Source organism: Stenella coeruleoalba (genome assembly GCF_951394435.1).
Source record: "Stenella coeruleoalba genome assembly, chromosome: 4".
Classification (NCBI taxonomy): domain Eukaryota; kingdom Metazoa; phylum Chordata; class Mammalia; order Artiodactyla; family Delphinidae; genus Stenella; species Stenella coeruleoalba.
This window is the reverse complement of record NC_137149.1, coordinates 13310987-13330835: the sequence shown is the minus strand read 5'-3', so window position 1 is coordinate 13330835 and position 19849 is coordinate 13310987. Positions and strand designations below refer to the sequence as shown.

The window sequence follows — 19849 nt, the reverse complement described above, 5'->3', positions numbered from 1 at the left end:
GTCTAGTGAGGGGTACAAAAAATTACAACAGTGAGGGAATATATTGATAATACTGAGTGTCATAGAAGCCTAGAAAAAGGTGGGGTTAGGGAGGTAGGATAAGCCTGTTTGGTAGAACTTGAGTGCATTAGAGCCAAAAGAAGGGGTGTAGATAGGGAAGAATGATCCAAGTTTACGGTTATGCGTTTTCAAAGGTTCTGAATGGATACTGCTGAAGAAATGTGAAAAGCCATGGAGCAGGGGGAGGGTTTGGAAGGGGAACTAGCAAAAGTAAGTAGCTGTGTTGATCACACTTTCTATCCTTAAGAGTAAACACAGAAAAAATGGCAATTAATGGTGTTAAATGAGAATGCTAAGATCGTATTTTTGCTTTAAAAGATCACACTGACCATTGAGTAGGGAATGAATTAGAGGAGGACGGGATTGGAGGGGGAGAGACAAGTTAGATGGTGGTTTAAGTCACTGAGAAGATGGTAGTGGCTTTAGGGATGGAGAGATGAAGCCTGATGTAGATGTGACCTGGTGATAGATTGGATTGGTGGTGGTGGTGATGATGGTGGAGGAGATGTCAAAGGAAAAGCAAGAGTCAAGGATGATGTTTTGACTCCTGGGTTTGCAAATTGTGGATGGTGGTACCACTAACTGAGATATGGAACACATGAGGAAGCACAAAGTGGGAGGGAAAATGAGTTCACTTTGGCTATACCGAGTTTGGACTGCCTGTGGGTAGTCCAATGGGGTGTTCAGAAAGTTATTGGAGATACAAGTATAGGTGTATGTTTTGGGGGGCAGTCATGAGAGTAGATGAGAACACCAAGAGATACATGTAGAATGAGAAGAGAATAGGGCTTAGGACAGAACCCTAAGGAAAACCAACATTTAAGAGACTGAAAGTGAAAAAGCAAATTGACTCAAAGCTCGTCTGGGACAGAAATTTTTTGTGTGATGTAATTTACAACTCCTTCTGGGAAGCAATTAGCATTCCTGATAAAGTGCGTGAACAGTTTTCTGACAGACTTTAATAAGACTGAGAACTCCTTCTGGGAAGCTAGGGTTACCCATCGAGCTGATTGACTAGCCTAATAATCTTTAACCAGATGTTCTTTTTTTTTGTATCCATTTCTAAACATGGCTGGTGAACCATTCCTTTTTTCTTATAAAATGTCTCAACCAAAATTACTCCTGCAGTTGAATTTTCTAAAAAACCTCTCATTTACTCAGAAACAATTTGTCTGAGGCATTGCTGTAACAAAAGAGAAAGAGGAGCTTGCAAGAGAATTAGAAGAGGCCAGAGAGATAGGAGACCAGAAGAGTGTTGATGTTATGTGAAAGAAGGCTTTCACCAGGTGAAAATATTTCAAGAAACAGGGCATGAACAGACAACAGTGTTAAATGTGAGTGAAAGGTCAAGTAAAACAAGGATGAGAAATTGCCCCTGAGTTTAGCAGTAAGAATGTCAATGGTGATCTCGGCAAGGGCAGTTTCTCTGGGGTGATTGGGGGGCATAAGTCAGATTTCAGTAGGCTTGAGTGAGTACAGACCATTCTTTCAAAAAGTGTGACTACAAAGGGGAAGGCAGGGGAAGGGAGATTTGAGGCTGTTTCATTTTAGAGGGAGGCAGAAGTATATTAAATATGTTTAGGAAGGAGTCAGTAGCCAGAGAAGTAGAAGGTACCTGAAAGAGAAGGGCTAATCTTGAGTCAGAGACCAGAAAAAGGTAAAGCCAGGTCTGCGGAGACTGAGCCCAGGTGAAGGGAATGTCACATGCCTCCCATTGTGATAGAAAAGGGGGAGGGTGAGCCTGCAGGGAAGACCTTTGGCAAGTTTGGTGGTAGAAGGTCAGAGGCATTCCTCTCCAGTGGCTTCTGTTACATCTGTGATGTAGAAGGTTAGGAGCTCTGCTGAAAATGCCTAGGTAAGTGGCAGGATGGCAGACTGAGGACAGGGAGAGAGTTCTGAGCAAGATCCCAATAAGAGGGCTTCCTTCCCTGGTGGCGCAGTGGTTGGGAGTCCGCCTGCCGATGCAGGGGACACGGGTTTGTGTCCCGGTCCGGGAAGATCCCACATGCCGCGGAGCGGCTGGGCCCGTGAGCCATGGCCGCTGAGCCTGCGCGTCTGGAGCCTGTGATCCGCAACAGGAGAGGCCACAACAGTGAGAGGCCCGTGTACCGCAAAAAAAAAAAAAGATCCCAATAAGAATGGGAGATTGAACTGTCTGGGGAAATAGTGAGTGATTTCAGGACGTGGTGGAGGATAATGAAAACTTCGTGGAAACAACCAGCACAGGTCTGTGATTTTTTTCCTATGGTGCTTTGAAGTCCTGATAAATTTAGGCATGAGGACAAGTAAACTGGACTGTCGTTGACGAAACCACTGAACCTTTGCAGCTCCCTCTGGCCATCCTTTAAATATGACTCCTTAGTTTGGAGCCTAGACTCTGTTTTCTTCTTACTTTATAGACACTTCCAGTTGATCTCATCCACTCCCATGGCCTCAGTTAACCTCTCTATGCTGATGAATCCTTAACCAATGTTTGCAACCCAGCCTTCCTCTAGAGCAGCAGACTCTCAACCCCATCTGCCTTGCGGGCATCTTCAGTTGTCTCCTGAAGCTGAACTCATCATATTTCCACTCTCGCATTTCCTTTCCTCAGCAATTTCCTTCCTTTCCTTTGCTCCGGGAGCCAGGGGTTTGTCGTTTTCACCACGCAAGCCTCTCAGCGCTTAGTGAATGTCTGGTGGAATTTCAAATGAAGAATCCACTCAGTTCTCTAAGCCAGAGACCTGGGAGTCATCTTTTAACCCAACTTCTTCACCTCTAACATCCAATCCATCACACACAAGTCGTGTCCACAACTAAACGTGCCTCATGGCAGGAAAAAGAAAAAAGTAAATTATCAAACAATTTTAACGAAGAAACTTAAGTGTTGGCGTTAACTCCTTTTCTTTGCTTCCTTAAAATTGGAACTAAACCAGTGTGTGTGGGGTGCCTCCCTCCCTGCTTTCTCTCCCCCTCTGCACTCTGCAGCCTTAGAGAAAGTGGGAGCGAGTTTTTCATTTGCTAATGATTTGGGCTCAGGTTATAATGGACCATTAAGGTGTTTTGTGGAAGAAAAGAGGAAAATGGAGCTTTCCGGTGAGGGATAAAAAGACTGTGGAGGGGCACCCCGCGACTCGAGGGAGGAGGGGCCTGGGATCTGACCCAGACTTTTCCGAGAAGGGGGGCCGAGAAGGACCCTGCGAGGGGCCCGAGTTCTCCTGACCGTGGCCGGCTCTTTGTCCGCCCCCGCTTTGCGTGCAGGGACAGGGCTTGGACAGCTCAACCTGTTCACTGCCCAACAGGACCTTCCTTGGGTTGCCCAGACGTTGTTCCCTCCCGGGACGCCACAGGGACCCCGTAAGCCCCAGTAACATCCCTTGGGCACCTAGATGGCTGGGGGAAGCTCTCGCAGCCCAGCCCGGAGCAGGCGCTGAACGGGGCGCGCTAGAGACCTCCGGAGGACTGGGACAGCGTTAAGCATGCCTCCATCACAGGCTGCTTTGCGTACTTGTCTCCCTTACGTGCGTGATCAATGGCTGTCCTCCACGCCTCCGTCTCTCACCTGGTAACTGCAGAAAGCCTCCTGCCTCGTGTCACCTTCACCATCCGTTCCTCACACAGAAGCTAGAGGTTTTGTTTAAAAACAAAACCCCAAACAACACCCCACTAGACCCCCATCCTCACCCCAACCCCAATCTGGCTAACACCTGTAATCTTTCAGGTGTATATGCTTCCCCCGCATCCTGTAGTTAATTGTCATCACCTGTTTATGTTTTTAACTACTCTATGGGCAGAGAATAGACCTATTTGCCTCTTTACTTGCAACCTTGTCTCCCGTGCTTCGAATGTGGTGGATGGAAGCAAGATCTACTCAGGTGGTTCTCAAACTTGAGCGTGAATCCGAATTACCTGGAGGGCTCGTTAAAACACACATTGCTGGATCCCCCTTTCCAATTCAGTAGGTCTGGGGTGGGGACGGAAATAATGGATCTCTGACAGGTTCTCAGGACCAGTTGCTGCTGCTGGTTGGAGATCACATTTTGAGTTACCACCGCTCTGCATCTAGTTAGAGAAGACTGGAGGAGTAGATTGGAGTGACTTTTCAGATAAGAAGAAAGGTGGGTGGGAAACAAGCTTTGGAAGTCTTGGAGGTATGGCTAAAATAGAGATATTTGAATTCAATATTAAATTTGGCAAAACTTCCCAATAGTTGACAAGTTTGAGGGAGTAACTATGAGAATACATGGTTGAAGTGGCCTGTAAATGAAGTTATGATATGCAGGCTGGCAAAGACCTGGGAAAAAGTTACTTTAAAAAGTAAAATACTGAAATGATAAAGATGAAAGAAGTGAAAAGGAAGATTGTAAAATGAAATATGTACCATCATTCCAATTTTATTAAAAATGCCTAGGAAAAAACCTGAAAAGATATGGCAATGTTTATAATAGTTATCCCGATGGGTGAGTTTTATCACCTTTCTCCGCCTTTCTAAATTTCAAAAATTCTCTCCATCATCTTGTTTTCCCTTCATGACTGAGAAAAGCTTCTCCTGTTTTGAACCTCCTCAGTCTTGGGCATTTCCATCTGGCTGAATTAAATTATTTCCTCTTCTGTCCCTCTGTCAGACTTATTTCTCTTTGACATCTTAAACTGTGCCAGAAGTATGAAAATCAACAAAATTAAAATAATCAAATCAAAGACAAGCAAAAGAAAACAAAGAAAAGGAAGGAAAGAACCTCAAGAAGAGAAATAATTTAGTCAGTCCTGACACCAGCAAGAAAGTATCTTGGTCATTGGCCTTCCGATCATTCTATATATTGGAAGGTTGTAACCACCCGCCTGGAGGTTGTAACCACCTGCCTGCCAGGCTGTTCATGACTGGTGACCTCATCGACTGGTCAGTCAGGGAGCTCTATTCCTAATCTCTTACCCATCACCTCCTGTTTCTTCTCATGGGGTCAGGCATGTGCTGAGGATCGTTCCCAACTTTACTCCTCCTGTACAGAGTTCTACCTACTTATCCCTCTTTGAATTAGATCCCCTCCCAGCCAAATAATATCACTCAAAAACGTTATTCTTTTCTGTAATTTATTTATTAAAATTATTAAAATAAAAAACTGCTTGACAACTTAAGCTCTCTCAATAACAAGGTTTATTTGGGGCATAAATTCAAAGTTCCAAACAGTTAAAGTACATATAAACTTTTAGAACACAACCTGTTTTATCCATGAGAGCACTTGTGCAATAAATATTGTGTATACATTATTTGTCGTAATATATACCAGTTGGCAATGGTATTTGCCAGGAAGAATTTCTTGTGCATTTCTTTAAAGGAATGAGATACGCAGGACTTTGGCATATGTATCTACTTCGTTTCAAAGATGAACAATTCTGAGTTTTGTGTCTAGGCCTTGTAATTCTTTACGTACAGAGTAGAAACAAATGAAATAACTAAGTAAACATTTAGAGGCTTAATCATGTATGGTTTCAAAATCAGGAATATGAATATACAAATCTTTTCTATAAAAATCTATAATTATGGAAGAAAATAATTAAACTGTATGCCTACAGCAAAATGAAAGGGATGTATAAAATTTTAATTATCACCATGCACACTGATCAGACCAGGAAAGACTAGAATCTTGATATTTCAACTACACTGACTACTCTGTACCTATTTTCTTGAATGTCCTTTTATCTCTGATAATAAAGTGTGAATTAACAGGACCATTCTAGAGACCAGGAAATGGTGATCGTGAATGATTTGGTAAATTAAGACAATAAGTGACAGAGTAGAACCAGAAACTCATTTTCCTAATTACCAGCTTAGTACTTCTTATTCTAGACTGTATTAAATGTGCTGCCCCAGGGCAAACCATGCCATTGCGGGTCCCATTTTAGAAACAGGTTGTCTACAAGTTTCCTTTGTGGTCAGGCAAAAGACACCTATTTAAAAAATGTCAATGGCTGATCATTAACGACAAAATGTTTTTACACGTTGTTTGTTGATGCAAGTTGTCCTCCATTTCTACAAATAATCATTACCTTCTAAGTTTGGTAAGAACAATCAGAAAATTACTGAGAAAAGGGATGTTGGCTATCATCTTGTCTATCATCTCAGTGGGGAAACTAAGATCCAAAGAAATTTTTCAGAGTTATAGTGTGAGTTGATGGGAGTCTCCAGACTTTTAGTCCAGGGCTATTTATGGCACATGGCACTACCTCAGCAGATCAGTATTCTGAAACAGTGTGGCGTAACTGAGAGGATGTTTCTGGGACCATCAGTCTTGATCAACGTTATCAGTGTTGGGAGTTTGTGCGCCATTTTACCTCTTTATTTTTCTCATCCATTTATTCAGTACCCTTTCATTTTGTTGCCTGATGTTTTGGGAGTGGGGATAGTCAGAAAAAAATAAGTTAAAAGCTAAGTGGCAAATGTGATTTAATTTATTTTTACTTTTATTTTTTTTGCAGGGGAATGAGTGAAGTAAGGTTGGCTGGAATGTAGAAAAGTTGCAATTTTCAATGGAGAGAAGGCCAAGAAAGAGAGATGGGAGGGATGGCCCTCCTACTGCCAGGGCCTCTGCTGGGCACTTTTATGGAGTTATCTCATTCCCCTTAACACCCCTTTAGGTATAGGGCCTGTTAACCTCATTTTATTACTCATGAAGAAATTGAGGATCAGAGCAGTTTTGTAATTTACCCAACAGTCACACAGCTGATAACCTGTAGTCAGATTCAATGCAGGGTCTATATGGCTGCGAAGTAGAGTATGTGAAAGGTGAACCAATGAAAATAACAGTAATTGCAGTGCAATATTAATAACAGTAATAATGATAGCATAGTGCTTTACATATGTGCTCTTTGAACGGGATTAAGTGAGCCCATGAACAGGACTGATAGGGTGTCTTTGTACTCTTCATTAGTGAAGCAGGCAAGGGAGAAAGAGGACATATACTTAAGATTTCCTTTGGTAAACTTTGCTTTCTGAAAAATATTTGGAAGGCTCAATTAGTTTTGTTTTGCCACGTTTATCAGCTTATTATGTTCTTGATGTGGGTGGATGGGTTGGTGTGTGATTGTGTGAAATCAAACCTGATATATTCAGAACAATTCTCCCAGTGGATAAATATGCCTTTGGGTTTGATATTGAATTTTGTAATTAGCGATCTCTGTTCCTGTTTACTGAATGGGATTTTTAATCTGTATCCAGGTCTTTTCCCTTCTGAAGCTGAATGCCATATATACTCATTTCTTTTGGGGACCCACAAAAGACGTATGTTAAACTCCAATGAAAAAGTAAGTTATACCCCTAAATTAATCTCTGGTAACTAATTTTATATTAGTCTGCAGTTCCAGTTTTAGAATTAAGCCCAATTCTCATATTTGCAAGGCGATTTCCAGTTCTGTGACACTGTGTAACATAAAGGTGGTGTCAATTTATAAATAATTACTGTCTCCTAATGAATTAGTGATCATTTACAACTATCATTTCGATACAAACTTAAAGAGGGGTTCCGGCTCCAAAACTGGATTTTCTGTATTTAAAAATGTCATTCTAATTCAGAACTCCCCAAAACTGTTACTACAAAGAACTATGCCATTCAGCCTAAAAATAAAACCTCTCACCCAAACTACACTCCTTAATAGCCACATTTTAATCTACATAATTTTAAACTAAGTTGAAAGAATCCATTTCTAGTGCAGTGATGTCAGACAAGAGTTGGAACTGGGACAGTGTGAAAGGGATAATTTAAAAGCCCACCCCCCTGCTTGGAGACACCTCAAGAATTTCTAGGCTCACAAGGGAGATGAAGGAAGAGATTTTAAAAGCTGAAGAGTGCTGCTCTTGGCAAGCCCCTGCGGACACAGGCCGAGCCGGCTGCGGCGAGGGCCGCGAAGAGTTAACAAGGGACCGAGCCCCCCTCGCCTCGGGCTCTCCGCGCGCTCCCCCCGCCCTCCTGTCCCCACCCTCTCGTTTTGGCAAGGGATTAAAGTGCTCCCCCCTGTGGCAGCAGTGACCCAGAAATGAGTTTGATTCACACAGTCCCTCCTCCATAACCAGCCAAACGCCCGTCCGAGAGTGCCTCCCTGCGCGAGCGCCGGGTGTGTGCGCGCGGGCGAGAGCAGGGGCCCGCCCGGCTCCCCGCCCGCCAGTCAGTCCGCCCGCCCGCCGCGGCCCGAACTCATGCGGCGCGGAGCGAGCGGCGAGGAGCCCAGCGCCGCGGCCGAAGCCCTCCGCAGCAGGTACGCGCGCGGGCCGCGGGGGGCGCGCGGGGAGGGTGCGCCGGGCCAGAGTCCGCGCGTGTCCGCGTGTGGGTCTGTGTGCGCGTCCCGTTCCGCCGGCGGCGGCGGCGGCGGCGGCGGCGGCGGCGGCGGCGGCGGCGGCGGCGGCGGCGGCGGCGGCGGCGGCGGCGGCGGCGGCGGCGGCGGCGGCGGCGGCGGCGGCGGCGGCGGCAGGACGAGCAGAGAGGCTCAGCCATATTTGATGGTTTTGTTGCTTTGCTTGGGAGTTCTCGGGAGTAATTTAATGCCGAAGGTCGCTGCCTAGTGGAAATAATATAGTACGTCATTAATATGGCGCCAAAAGATTGGGTTCTCGATATGTAGCGAGGAGGGAGGGCACGCAGCCGCCGAGTGCAGCGTTACTATCCCACCAGTAACTTGGGCATTGCCGGGGCGGGGGCCAGAGGAGGAGGAGGAGGAGAGGAGGATGATTTTTGGATCCTGAGAATTGATCTATGTTGGATCAGTAAGTTTTATTATGATTATTTTTCAATTTTGGGGAACTGAAGACTTAGAGCTTTTTCTTCTTTTGGGTTTGTGAAGAACATGCGGTTTTCAGGCCAATCATCAATTAAAACGCGTTCAGAAGCAGAAGCCCAGTTTAGTTGGCTTTAGTTTATTAGAATTTTTTAAAAAGCCGACGTGCATTAGGTTGCATGAAAGTGGAAAGCATAGTAGCAACTTGGTAGACAGATGGCAATGGCAGAACACAGGTCCGTGTACATATATGAATCCAGAGTGTGTGTGACCGTGGTGGTGATGGTGGTGGTGCGGGGGGAAGGGACGACGACTGTGTTTGTCCAAACATAGGTGTGTGTGTATAGGTACATCTGTGTAGGGTGGCCGCAGCCTTAGCTCTTGTCACCGCGTCACCACATGTCCAAAATATTCATTGCATCAATTCAAGGGCAGTGAGGGAGGGGTGGTGGTGGGGTGGAGGGACAGTTTAGAAATTAGATTCTTCCAAATTGGGTTTCCAATGATCAGACCTTTTACTTACAGCGAGACTGCCTGTGAAGTGTAAAACCCTTTATCGGTGAAATTAGGAAGGAGTTGCACTGGTAGAGCAAACTACCGATTAACCATGAACTTAAAACGGATTGCAACTTGCAACCTTTGGCACCATCTGCAAATTGTGGAGGTGGTATCGCTAGGTCTTCGCTGCCTGAAATGAACGTGCAGTGTGCACCCCGGGACTGCAAGTTGCAAAGCCCTTCAGTGCACGTGTCTTGTGCCTGCGAGTGTGTATTTGTGAGTTGGGGGCTGTTGTTCGATAGCTAGCAGGCTTTCCGGGTTGTTGGAGCTGGCTTGCAAATGCGGGAGAGGGATGGAATGTGGAATGTTGACCGGGGAACCGAATCCTGTCGGAACGGTCCCATTTGCTGGAGAAATTCGATCCCTTCCACCTCCTTCCCGCTCCCCCCGCCCGCCTGCGGGCTGGAGGCGGGGCCGAGGACGCGGCTGCTGCTCAAAGTGGTGGAGCGCGGCGGCGGGAGGCAGGTGCACGGCACCCGCCAGTGGGGGTGCCTCAACTTCCGCGGGCGTTTAAATAGCAGCCTCTCTCCCCTCCCACCGGTAATAGGTGACCTGGCGGCCGAGGGCGGCGGGGGGAAGGGGACGGGGGATACCCGGGAGCGAGCTTCCGCGGCACGTGGGCAGGTGCTGGGTGGCCCTGGGGCCAACTTTTGTGGCCCGCCTTTGGCGTTGGAGAAGAGGTGGCTCCATGTGGAAATGGGGGCGGGCGGCGGCTGAGGCGCTGCTTTCTCGGTCGCGGCTGGAGCGTCACCTAACGGTCCCAGCAGAGCTGCCGGGCCCGGGGTGGGGGGCTTCGGGGGCGGGGACGCCCGGCCCACCGCGCCCGCGCCGCGGGAACCCCGCACAAAGCCCGAGGCGCGGGGGCGGCCACCGCGCTCTCGCCTGGGGAACTGCCCGAAGCCCGTCGCCGTCCCCGCGCTGATTCCGGCGGGCGGCCGCAGGCGTTTGTTTGTTGGTTCCGCGCCGCCTTCCTCGTCGGATGGCTTCCTGTGACAGAGGTGATACACAGTTTCCAGAACTGTCTGGGGGCGGGAGCGGGCGCCGAGCCCTCTCCTAGCTGCTCGCGGCCGCCGCAGCTCCCGCTCCCGTCTCACAACCGTTTCTTGCCGGCGCGCCCGCCCCAGCCCGAAGGTGCCGCCCGGGAGGGACTCGGGGAGGGTGACGGCGCGGCCGTTTCCAGCGGCGCAAGTGGCTTCTACACGCGAGGGAGCGTTTGATTTGCAACTGGGGCCGAGCGGATTGGTGCAGCTGGCGGCGGCGGGGCGGGAGGAGCGGCGGCGGCGGCGGCGGCGGCGGGGGGTGGCCACTTTCAAATGGAGAGGGCGGCGGCGGGGACGCCGCTGCGGAGGGAGCGGGGCTTGGTTGCGCCACGAGAAGGTGTCATCACTGCACCGGGGCTAATTCCGGCGGAGGTGCCGGGAGTTACTTTCCCCTCCTCCCGCGCTGTTGTTTCTGTCGCCTTGGGAGGAGGAGGAGGAGAGCGAGAGAGGGAGGGGGCAGCGTCGCCACGCGAAGCCGCGGCCTTGCGCACACCCCGGCGGGCCGCGGGAGCCGCGCGGTGCGTTCTCCGGTGCGGGGCGGCGGCTCAGTTCTCCCCTCCCCGGGATCCCCCTCCCCCTTCCTGGGGTCCTTAGCTTTCTCTCTGCGCAGCCCACCCGCACTCTCCCCCCTCCCACACGGGTTCCGCATCCACGGGTCCTTCGCCCCGGGTGCTCCCTGCCCTGTCGTACACCCTCGCCCCGGCTTCCGCACCCTGGTCTCCCCCTCCCCGGCGCGCGGGGGCGGCCGTAGTCCCGGCACCCGGTGAATGCAGCGTGCAAACAAAAAAGCGGGCGATTTAAACGTGCCTTCGAAACCCGTTAGGAATGCGTCGTCACCCGGAGACCGTTTAAAAGCAGCTTGGGCTGGTTTTCTAGTAACGAGGAGGGAGGCGCCCACCTCTCTTCGGCGGCGAAGGTCTGCCGCCCTCTGTTTACCACAGCCGAGGGGGAATTTAAATTTTCTTTTTGTAAAGTGATAGCTGCAGTTGAATGACTTGAGACGGCTACATTTTTAGGAAATTGCGAGAGAATCTGAAGTTTCCATTAATGGCAATGCTTAGGGGCTTCTTTCCCAAAGGTTTTTATTAGGGAACTATTTTTCCTTTTCAGAAAACCCGCTGCGAAAGGCTAGCTCTCTAGTTACCTACGTGGCTCGAGGCTAATATCTTTCGAAGTTAATGAACTAGTTTTAAGATCCAGAGAAATTATTTCCCTGAAAGCTGATTTAGACAGTGATCCACCAATGGTTGGAGATTACTTTAGTAAGTGGTATTTGACCAAATCGCAGCTAATCAAGATTTAATCGCTTTTAGGTGGAGGAAGGAAGCGTTCTGTGTAACTGGACCTTACTTCCACAGACAACACTGTTGATACAAAAATGTGTGGTAGTAGAGTGGGCAACACACACTGGAGAGCTAACAGGATGTTCTGTGTGTGACACTCTAGCAGATACCTGGAACTGAGAATTCTTAGTGTCCTTTTGTCCCAAAGGTTTCAGTCTCATCTAATGTCACTTTTAACTCAGATGACTTTCGGATTGTTTGGTTATTCTGCTTTCTTCCTTAAGTTTGTGTATTTTTATATGTGTATTTGATGACTTGGCATTTTCAGCTACGTAAGTGTTACACATCTCCTTTCCTCCTTACACCAGCCAGAGATAAAGGCAGTAGAACTTGAACTTGATTCCATCTTAAGGTCATAGGCTGCTTTTCAAGAAGAAAAGTTGAGTGGGTTGTCACAGATTTTTAACTTTTGACAAGGGTAGGTATATGTTCATTTAGAAAGAAAAAGATCACCCCCCCGCCCAAGTTCCTCCTCCATCACTTGACAGGTTTTCAGCCTATAAATTAGTATTTTAGTTTTATATTTCTTACGGAGGTTGAAAGAGTAGCTATAAAGGGAAAATAGTGAGAAATGATGAGTGTGCTGGAGAGACCAGGGAGAGAAACTTTTTTGGAATTTAAGGAAGTGTTGTATTTTAGAAATGAACAATTGCTTAGCCCAGACACTTTGGGGAGAAGGATTAACTAAAAACAGAAACAAAATTTGGAGGACTTGGTGAGAATACAAGCAGATCTCCATGTGTTTCACCTTCATAAATACTGATTTTGGACTTCAAGGAACCCTTAGTGGCTTAAAGTATTATTACAGAAGTGGTGTTACGTGTACATTGTTGAAAATTAGAGAAGCAACTATAAAAACACATTCCTACCACCTAGAAATCAGCATTGTATCGTTTTCCAGATAATTGTGTATATGTTTGTATGTATGTTTTAATCGGAATGAGTCATACTGGCTCTACAGTTGTGTAGGGAGTTTTTGCTTTTTGGTGTCCCCCCCCCCTCCCCCCCGTTAGCAGGCTTGTCTCTTATTGGGAGATATTCAGATTTCCTCACTCGGCCCTGAAATATAACACAGCAGCTTTGTCTAAAACGCTGTCCAGTCAGAGACCATTTATTACATCTGGTTATTTCCCGTAAGTAGGTTTTAGTCTGTGTAGTAACTTTGACAGAACCTCTGGCATTGAGGAGGCATGCCTTTGGAATCAATCATGACTGGATTTGAAAGAGTTGGAATTAAACTAGCATTTTATTGTAATTTGGAAGTCTTCAATTTGGAGATTATTTGTTTGAAAACTACTTTAAAGACATTTGCGTGATGTTTTTATCCACAGACTTGCTGGAAAAAGAATTATCACCTGTTTGTGTTCCAGTACTGAGGTGGTTAGAACAGCAAACATGAAGATATACCCTGAGAAAACCATAATTCAAAAAGAGTCACGTACCAAAATGTTCATTGCAGCTCTATTTACAATAGCCAGGACACGGAAGCAACCTAAGTGTCCATCGACAGATGAATGGATAAAGATGTGGCACATATATACATTGGAATATTACTCAGCCATAAAAAGAAGCGAAATTGAGCTATTTGTAATGAGGTGGGTAGACCTAGAGTCTGTCATACAGAGTGAAGTAAGTCAGAAAGAGAAAAACAAATACTGTATGCTGACACATATATATGGAATTTAAGAAAAAAAAATGTCATGAAGAACCTAGGGGTAAGACAGGAAGAAAGACACAGACCTACTAGAGAATGGACTTGAGGATATGGGGAGGGGGAAGGGTAAGCTGTGAGAGAGGCATGGACATATATATACTACCAAACGTAAAATAGATAGCTAGTGGGAAGCAGCTGCATAGCACAGGGAGATCAGCTTGGTGCTTTGTGACTACCTAGAGGGGTGGGATAGGGAGGGTGGGAGGGAGGGAGACACAAGAGGGAAGAGATATGGGAACATGTATATGTATAACTGATTCACTTTGTTATAAAGCAGAAACTAACACACCATTGTAAAGCAATTATACTCCAATAAAGATGTTAAAAAAAAAGACATCAGGCACTGACCAAATACAAGTCAGGAGTTGAGGAGGAGACGTAAGAATGTCATGGTTCTGTTTGCTTTCCTTCCTTTCTGTTGGGGAAGCTCTTTCCTCATTTAGTGATGCGGGGCATCTGTTACAGTCTTAATGGTCTGTCAGAATTTGCATTATAAACCCAGTTTTCCCACATGGTTAATAACAGTAAGACATCCTCTGGAGGAAAATATGACATCTTAGCCAATATCTTGCTTTTTATTTGGATTGGAATTAAAAATTGTTCAAACAGTGGGAGTTATACCGGTTAAATTTTTTCCTCCCCTCCTTGTGCAAGCCTGTGATAGCTAGAACTGTCACCATGTTTAACGATACCTTAAAAAAAGAATTTATTTTTTTCAAATGAAGGCTGGCTTTGCTTGGAATTGTTAGTTTCTTAGGTGGTGTCAGAAGCCTGGTAGGAACCTTAATTGGGAAAGTTTTAGTTCCTGAGACAGTAAGTTGTTTCCTTGAACGTTTTAGTGTTCAGTCTATTTTGTCTCTTTTCAAGACCTGGCAGCACTTTATTTGGTTATGAATTAAAATTTGGACAGTTAATATGTTTATTATTTGTAGTATATAATATTTCAAAAAGTTGAGACTTAATTGAAACAGAGTCTTGCCATTTGCCTGGTGTACTTATACGACAATATTGTTCTGTGATTGTGAGGGGTATATATTTTGATGTTTTCACGGTTGGTGGGCTCTGATGGAATAAGTTAACTCTGCATTCCTAACAAATGGAAGAGTGGCCTTGGAGGGCCTTTTTACCTTTGAGTTGGAAGTGGCATCTTGTCTTTAAGTTTAGCTAGGGTTAACTGTCATGGAGCAGAGAGAAAATCTAGTCTAAGAGGATATTATTGATCCTGACTCCGGCCATGTTATTGTGGCCTGGCCTTATCTAGCCTAGACCTTGAATGATTATTAAGGATGTCTTCCTCACCTGAAAGCAACAAAAATAGATTGCCAGAAATGGAATGGAAAGCCTGGTCTCTGGGGAAGAGACTGGGTATTTCCACTTTTGAGTCCTTTATTAACTCTAGAGCAGTGGTGTATTATGTGTGCCTAACAGATGTTCAAGTACCAAGCTTTTGATGAATATTCTAAAACACGTCAGATATTAACGTTTTGCTTTTGGTTCTTCAGGTAGAGTTAAGACATAATAAGGTGACTGAGGACAGTTGAAGTAAGTTCATTTTTAAAACTTCAGGTTCTTTTGGGCTTATTTGCTGAAGGAATTAATCCACAGTTTTCTCTTGGTTTGAAAGCTCTTCCAATTGGCAGTAATATATACTTTTTAATATTGAGCATTTAATGTTTGCACAGGAGGTTTTAATTTGAAAATTCATGACAGCTGCTAAGACAGTTTCTAAGCAGTTCAGTGAAGGTTTCATGGCTGAGGGTCCAAACTGAAGAATAAAAGAGCATTTTTTTTTTCTTTTACTCCTTACTCCAGGGTAAGTAAGCAGCAAGCGTTGGCAAGGTTAACAAGTTGCTGGAGTTTGAGCTACCTGGTTCGCATTTGTTTAGCACAAAGTACACATAACATGGTTTAAGGTTTTTCTTAATGACTCATGGTCATTTTTATAAGCATCAGTTATTTCAGTGTTGAAATAAAATGATGCACTTAAAGATGTGTAGGCTGAGTTCTGGTGGCTTGTAACTTTTTTAAGGTCAAGGACACTTGAGTTCCAAAACCTGTGGAATCTCTCCCACAGAAAAAGTGAGTTGCACCGAAATTTGCATGTCATTTCAGGGTTTGGATGAATACCTTTAAGTGCGTCCTGGGATTTCAGTTTAGCATTTAAATTCTGGTGACTTCTTTTTTTGATTTCTCTCTGATCCTTTTACATCCCTGTTAACCATGTATTGTAGTTAAAATGCCTGTCTAGAACAGTCATTTTTGTGCTTATTGGTCACTGGCTTGAAAATCAGATAAGCGTGTTAGAAGTTTTTATAACTTAGTGTACACTGGCCCCAAGTAGGAGCCTCAGGGGTTTTCCTTTGAGAAAAATTCATGGGTTTCTTGGCCTTTATTTAAGTTGTTTAGAGCACCACCACCACCACCCCACCCCTCCCTCTCACCCCCTTACTGCCAGTCTATTGATTTATAGCAGGAATCAGTAAACTTTTTTAGTAAAGGGCCAGATAGCAAATATTTTAGGCTCTGTGGGCCTGACGTCTCTATTACAGCTGTTCAATTCTGCCATTGTTGCGAAAGCAATCGGTGGACAAGAGGTAAATGAATGAACGTGGTGTCTCCCAATAAAACTTTATTTACAGACAGTGAAGTTTGAATTTGGTATAATTTTCAGGTGTTCTGAAATGTTCTTTTGATGCCCTCTCCCCAAACCATTTAAATATGTAAAAAACATTCTTAGCTCAGGGGCTGGACAAAAACAGGCTATGGATCCCTGATTTATAGTCATGCAGCCTTACTATACTATATGTACTTATAGTATATACCTGTAGTATAGTATAGTGATAACAGCATCACCTAGTCACCAGATGGTCTCTGCTGGGGCTGAATTCCCTTTCTGATAGGAATCTGAAATAGCAAGTTGAAATCAGAAGTTTGTTTGATAAATATGAAGGGAGTTGGCTAGTCTGAGGGCTGTGGCTCTTAACTTTTTGATTCCTAGATCCCCTTTGAGGATAGGATGTGTAATACAGGACCCTGTGTACCTAGGAAAGCACAGCTAGGGAGTCACACCCTCCAAGGGGACCAGGCCAAGAAGGGTATACATTTATAACCTGGGGATATACATTATAACCTGGGGATATATCCGGAGGGAGATACATCCAGAGGAAGATAACCTCTCTCCGAGTAGGGTGCGTGTGTCACCGATCAGAAGTTAATGCCAGCTGCTCAGAGGACTCCTACCCCTGTGATAGTGTCCAGGGAACTACTGGTACACTCTCTTTCCAGCTCTACCTTTTGTAGGCTCCACCAGGCAAAATGGCATTTGCAACCATGTTCACATCAGCTTCCAGGAAACCGTGTTTTCAAGTTCCAAGTTAACAGACTGTTACTTAGTACATTTTAGTTGTCGGCTCCCTGGTAACATGTAGTCCATGGCCTTAATCTTTGAGATGACCTCTTTCTAAATCGCAGGAGGTGTCCAGGAGCGGGAAGCCTGTGGTTCAGGCGCTGGGAGGAGGGTGGATGGCACAGGAGGGCCACCCATCTCGGGAACTGGTCTTTGGTTCAGCCACTGGCTTCACCCTAGACCTACCTACCTGTGTGTCCCCGCTCACGCTGCTTAACCTCGCCAGCGTTTATTTATGTACTTGTCTTTTTAAAGTCGGGCCAGGTAAATGATCTCTAAAATGTTTTCTAGTGCCGCAATTATGATTTTATGGGTTTCTTTGGGGAGGGTTTCCTGTAGACACAATCCATGAAAAGGGTGAGACTCTTCAGCTTTTGCCTCAGAGAATAATACTTTCCAGACCTTGTTGGTAGGCTTTGAGACTGTCTTATGTTTCCATGACCATAATAACGAAACTTGTACAATTGTGATGAAATGTTTGTTTTCATACGTAATTCAGATGATGTGTAAATGCAGTTTTAAGTGTGCCGTCTTGGTCTCCTAATGTACAACACTGGGAGTCTGAGTTTTTTTTTAAAACAGTACTTTAAAAATTTTTGGTGACTTAACATTGTTAGTGGTAACTGATAGTTTCTGACAACCGGCTATAATCAGGGAACAAAGTTCCTCAAAACAGCTGCATTTCAATCTGTGCACAGTGTAATTGTCATTAACTGGTTGAGTCTGGTTTCTGCAGAAGCTGCTTTGTATATCCTGTATAAGAACATCTGGTTTGAGCATTTAAAAATCTTTTAAAATTACGCTTTATCACTTGGCATTTATTGGCTTATTCTTCCAAGGGTAGAATAAGGGGTTGTAGACTCCTTTCCATCCTTATCCTTACCTTGATTCATTCAGAATTATCTCCTGCTAGCTAAGTTACACTTAGTTTTTTCTAAAGTGTTATTCTTCAGTGAAGTTTTAGAGTCTGAAATGAAGATGTGCTTGTGTGTGTGTTATAAATTAGAATTTGGTTCAGAGATCCCAAGAATCTATTCTGAAGAGTTTGGTCTTAGTTTTTTCTGGTAAATTGTCAAAAGAAAAGTGTGAAAAGAGGACCTATAGGGCAAATAGGCTTTGTTTTTCATTTGAATTCTGACTAATAGCAATGTGTTAAGGAGGATTCTGAAGTCATGCCTGGGTTTGCGGTGGGGGTGGGGGAGGGGGGGTGGAGAGTGACCTAATTTATTAACCATGCCTGCCTGCAATGGGTAGAGGAAATGGTGTGTTTGGTAACCATCTCTGGAATGTAGCTTTTTTTTTTTTTTTTTACTTTTTTTTCCGAAATAGTACTGCTCTTAAAGTGAATAGGAAGTTGAGTATTTATTCTTTAAAGGTAGTTTAAACCCTAGTTTTCCTGTCTGGCTTAGTTTTTCTAATTGCATATGTTTTTAGTGACCTGCTACTGGTGCTGGATATTCTTATGTTTTGAAACCTTTACTTTTGAAGTAAATAGTGAATGAGTGATAGTAGCATTTTACGGCACTATCCTGTTACCTTTTCTATTTCTTCGTCCTGTGCTATTTTATCAGGTATTTTGAAACAAGACAAGCCTTTGATACCCCATCTCGGGAAGGAGGTGGAATGTATATAGTTTATTGATGGTTGCTCATTTTAGGCCGGTGCCTGCCAGGGGCCAAGAAGTTGTGTTCCCAGCGTCTTCTATAATGTGAGGAGCAGGGAAGAAAGGTTTGGGGTTTTAAATCTTTACTATTATAAATAGCGTAGTACAGGATCATGGTAAAAAATTAACAACATGTAAAAGGTCATAAAGGGAGGTAAAAGTTCCCAACCTATTCTGTTTGCAACACTTCAGTCACATTTCTCAGAGATAAACACTATTAACCTTAATGTTCTTCCAGAAATTTTCCCTGAGTATGCAAGCATTTGGTGTATATATTCTCTTCTCTCCTCTTTTATATGTAAATGGACTGATATTTCATTCCCCGCCCCCCCCCCCCCCCCCCCCCCCCGCCCACAGTTTGCTGGTGTTTCTTGATATGTCTTTGGGATCTTTCATATCTGAGCATATAGATCTAACAGGAAGGAATTTGGGGTAGATGGAAATAGGGATAGAAGCTCAGGATTGGAGGCCAACATGCTTGATTGCTTTTATTGTTTGGGGTGAATTCATTTACTCTCATGTAAAGAGAAGTTAAAAAAGATACAAATACAAGTGATTGGAGTGTTTTGTCATAACTGCTCTTTAGGTACTGACTCTAATTGAGTCATCAATTACAGAGACCTGGGAAGGGTTTAATAGATTGTTCTAGGACTCATAAGCAGAGATTGGATTATTTATAAATTGCCAAATGGGAGCTGCCTAATTCATTCAGAACCACTCTTACTTATAAATTCCTTAAAATCTTGAAAAATTGTTTTATTAACTTTTAAAGTCTGAGTTTAAAAATAATTTATAAAGAATTTATGGTGAGCTAATGTGTTGTAGCACTTGGACTTTATTAGTAACATTCATAGGAGTAAATTTTGCAGTTAAGGTTATCTGGTCAGTTCTTAAAATCTTTTCTTTTGGGAGAGGTGGTTGATTATTGCTAATATAAACTCTTTTCTGCTGAATATTTTCAAGTATGATGTCTTTGCAAAGGCTCTATAATAGCTTGGGCAGCATTTCTTTTTTATAAATTTATTTTTTGGCTGCGTTGGGTCTTCATTGCTGCGCGCGGGCTTTCTCTAGTTGTGGTGAACGGGGGCTACTCTTCGTTGCGGTGCGCGGGCTTCTCGTGGCGGTGGCTTCTCTTGTTGCGGAGCACGGGCTCTAGGCGCACAGGCTTCAGTAGTTGTGGCTCAAGAGCTCAGTACTTGTGGCTCGTGGGCTCTAGAGCGCAGGCTCAGTAGTTGTGGCGCACGGGCTTAGTTGCCCTGTGGCATGTGGGGTCTTCCTGGACCAGGGCTCGTACCCGTGTCCCCTGCATTGGCAGGTGGCTTC

At 44.8% G+C, this 19849-nt stretch overlaps 1 protein-coding gene across 9 annotated transcripts in view; it reads left to right on the top strand.

The window, feature by feature from the left end:
- The window catches only part of JADE1 (jade family PHD finger 1), a 215705-nt gene that overhangs the window by 149911 nt on the left and 45945 nt on the right, over positions 1–19849 (top strand). For 2 of the 9 annotated variants that reach the window (XR_013827937.1, XM_079919320.1), the window contains exon 1: positions 10185–10358. The exons of 2 other annotated variants lie outside the window; for them this stretch is intronic. Coding sequence is in view for 1 of the 7 variants with exons in the window: in XM_079919320.1 (XP_079775446.1) it covers positions 10340–10358 (19 nt within the window). In the remaining 6 variants the exon portion in view is untranslated. Of the gene's footprint in view, positions 1–8041; positions 8287–8610; positions 8792–9562; positions 9901–10184; positions 10359–10819; positions 10919–13309; positions 13339–19849 lie in introns of those variants that run through there. 5 more of the 9 variants (XM_079919321.1, XM_079919327.1, XM_079919322.1 and 2 more) reach the window with 5 other exon arrangements.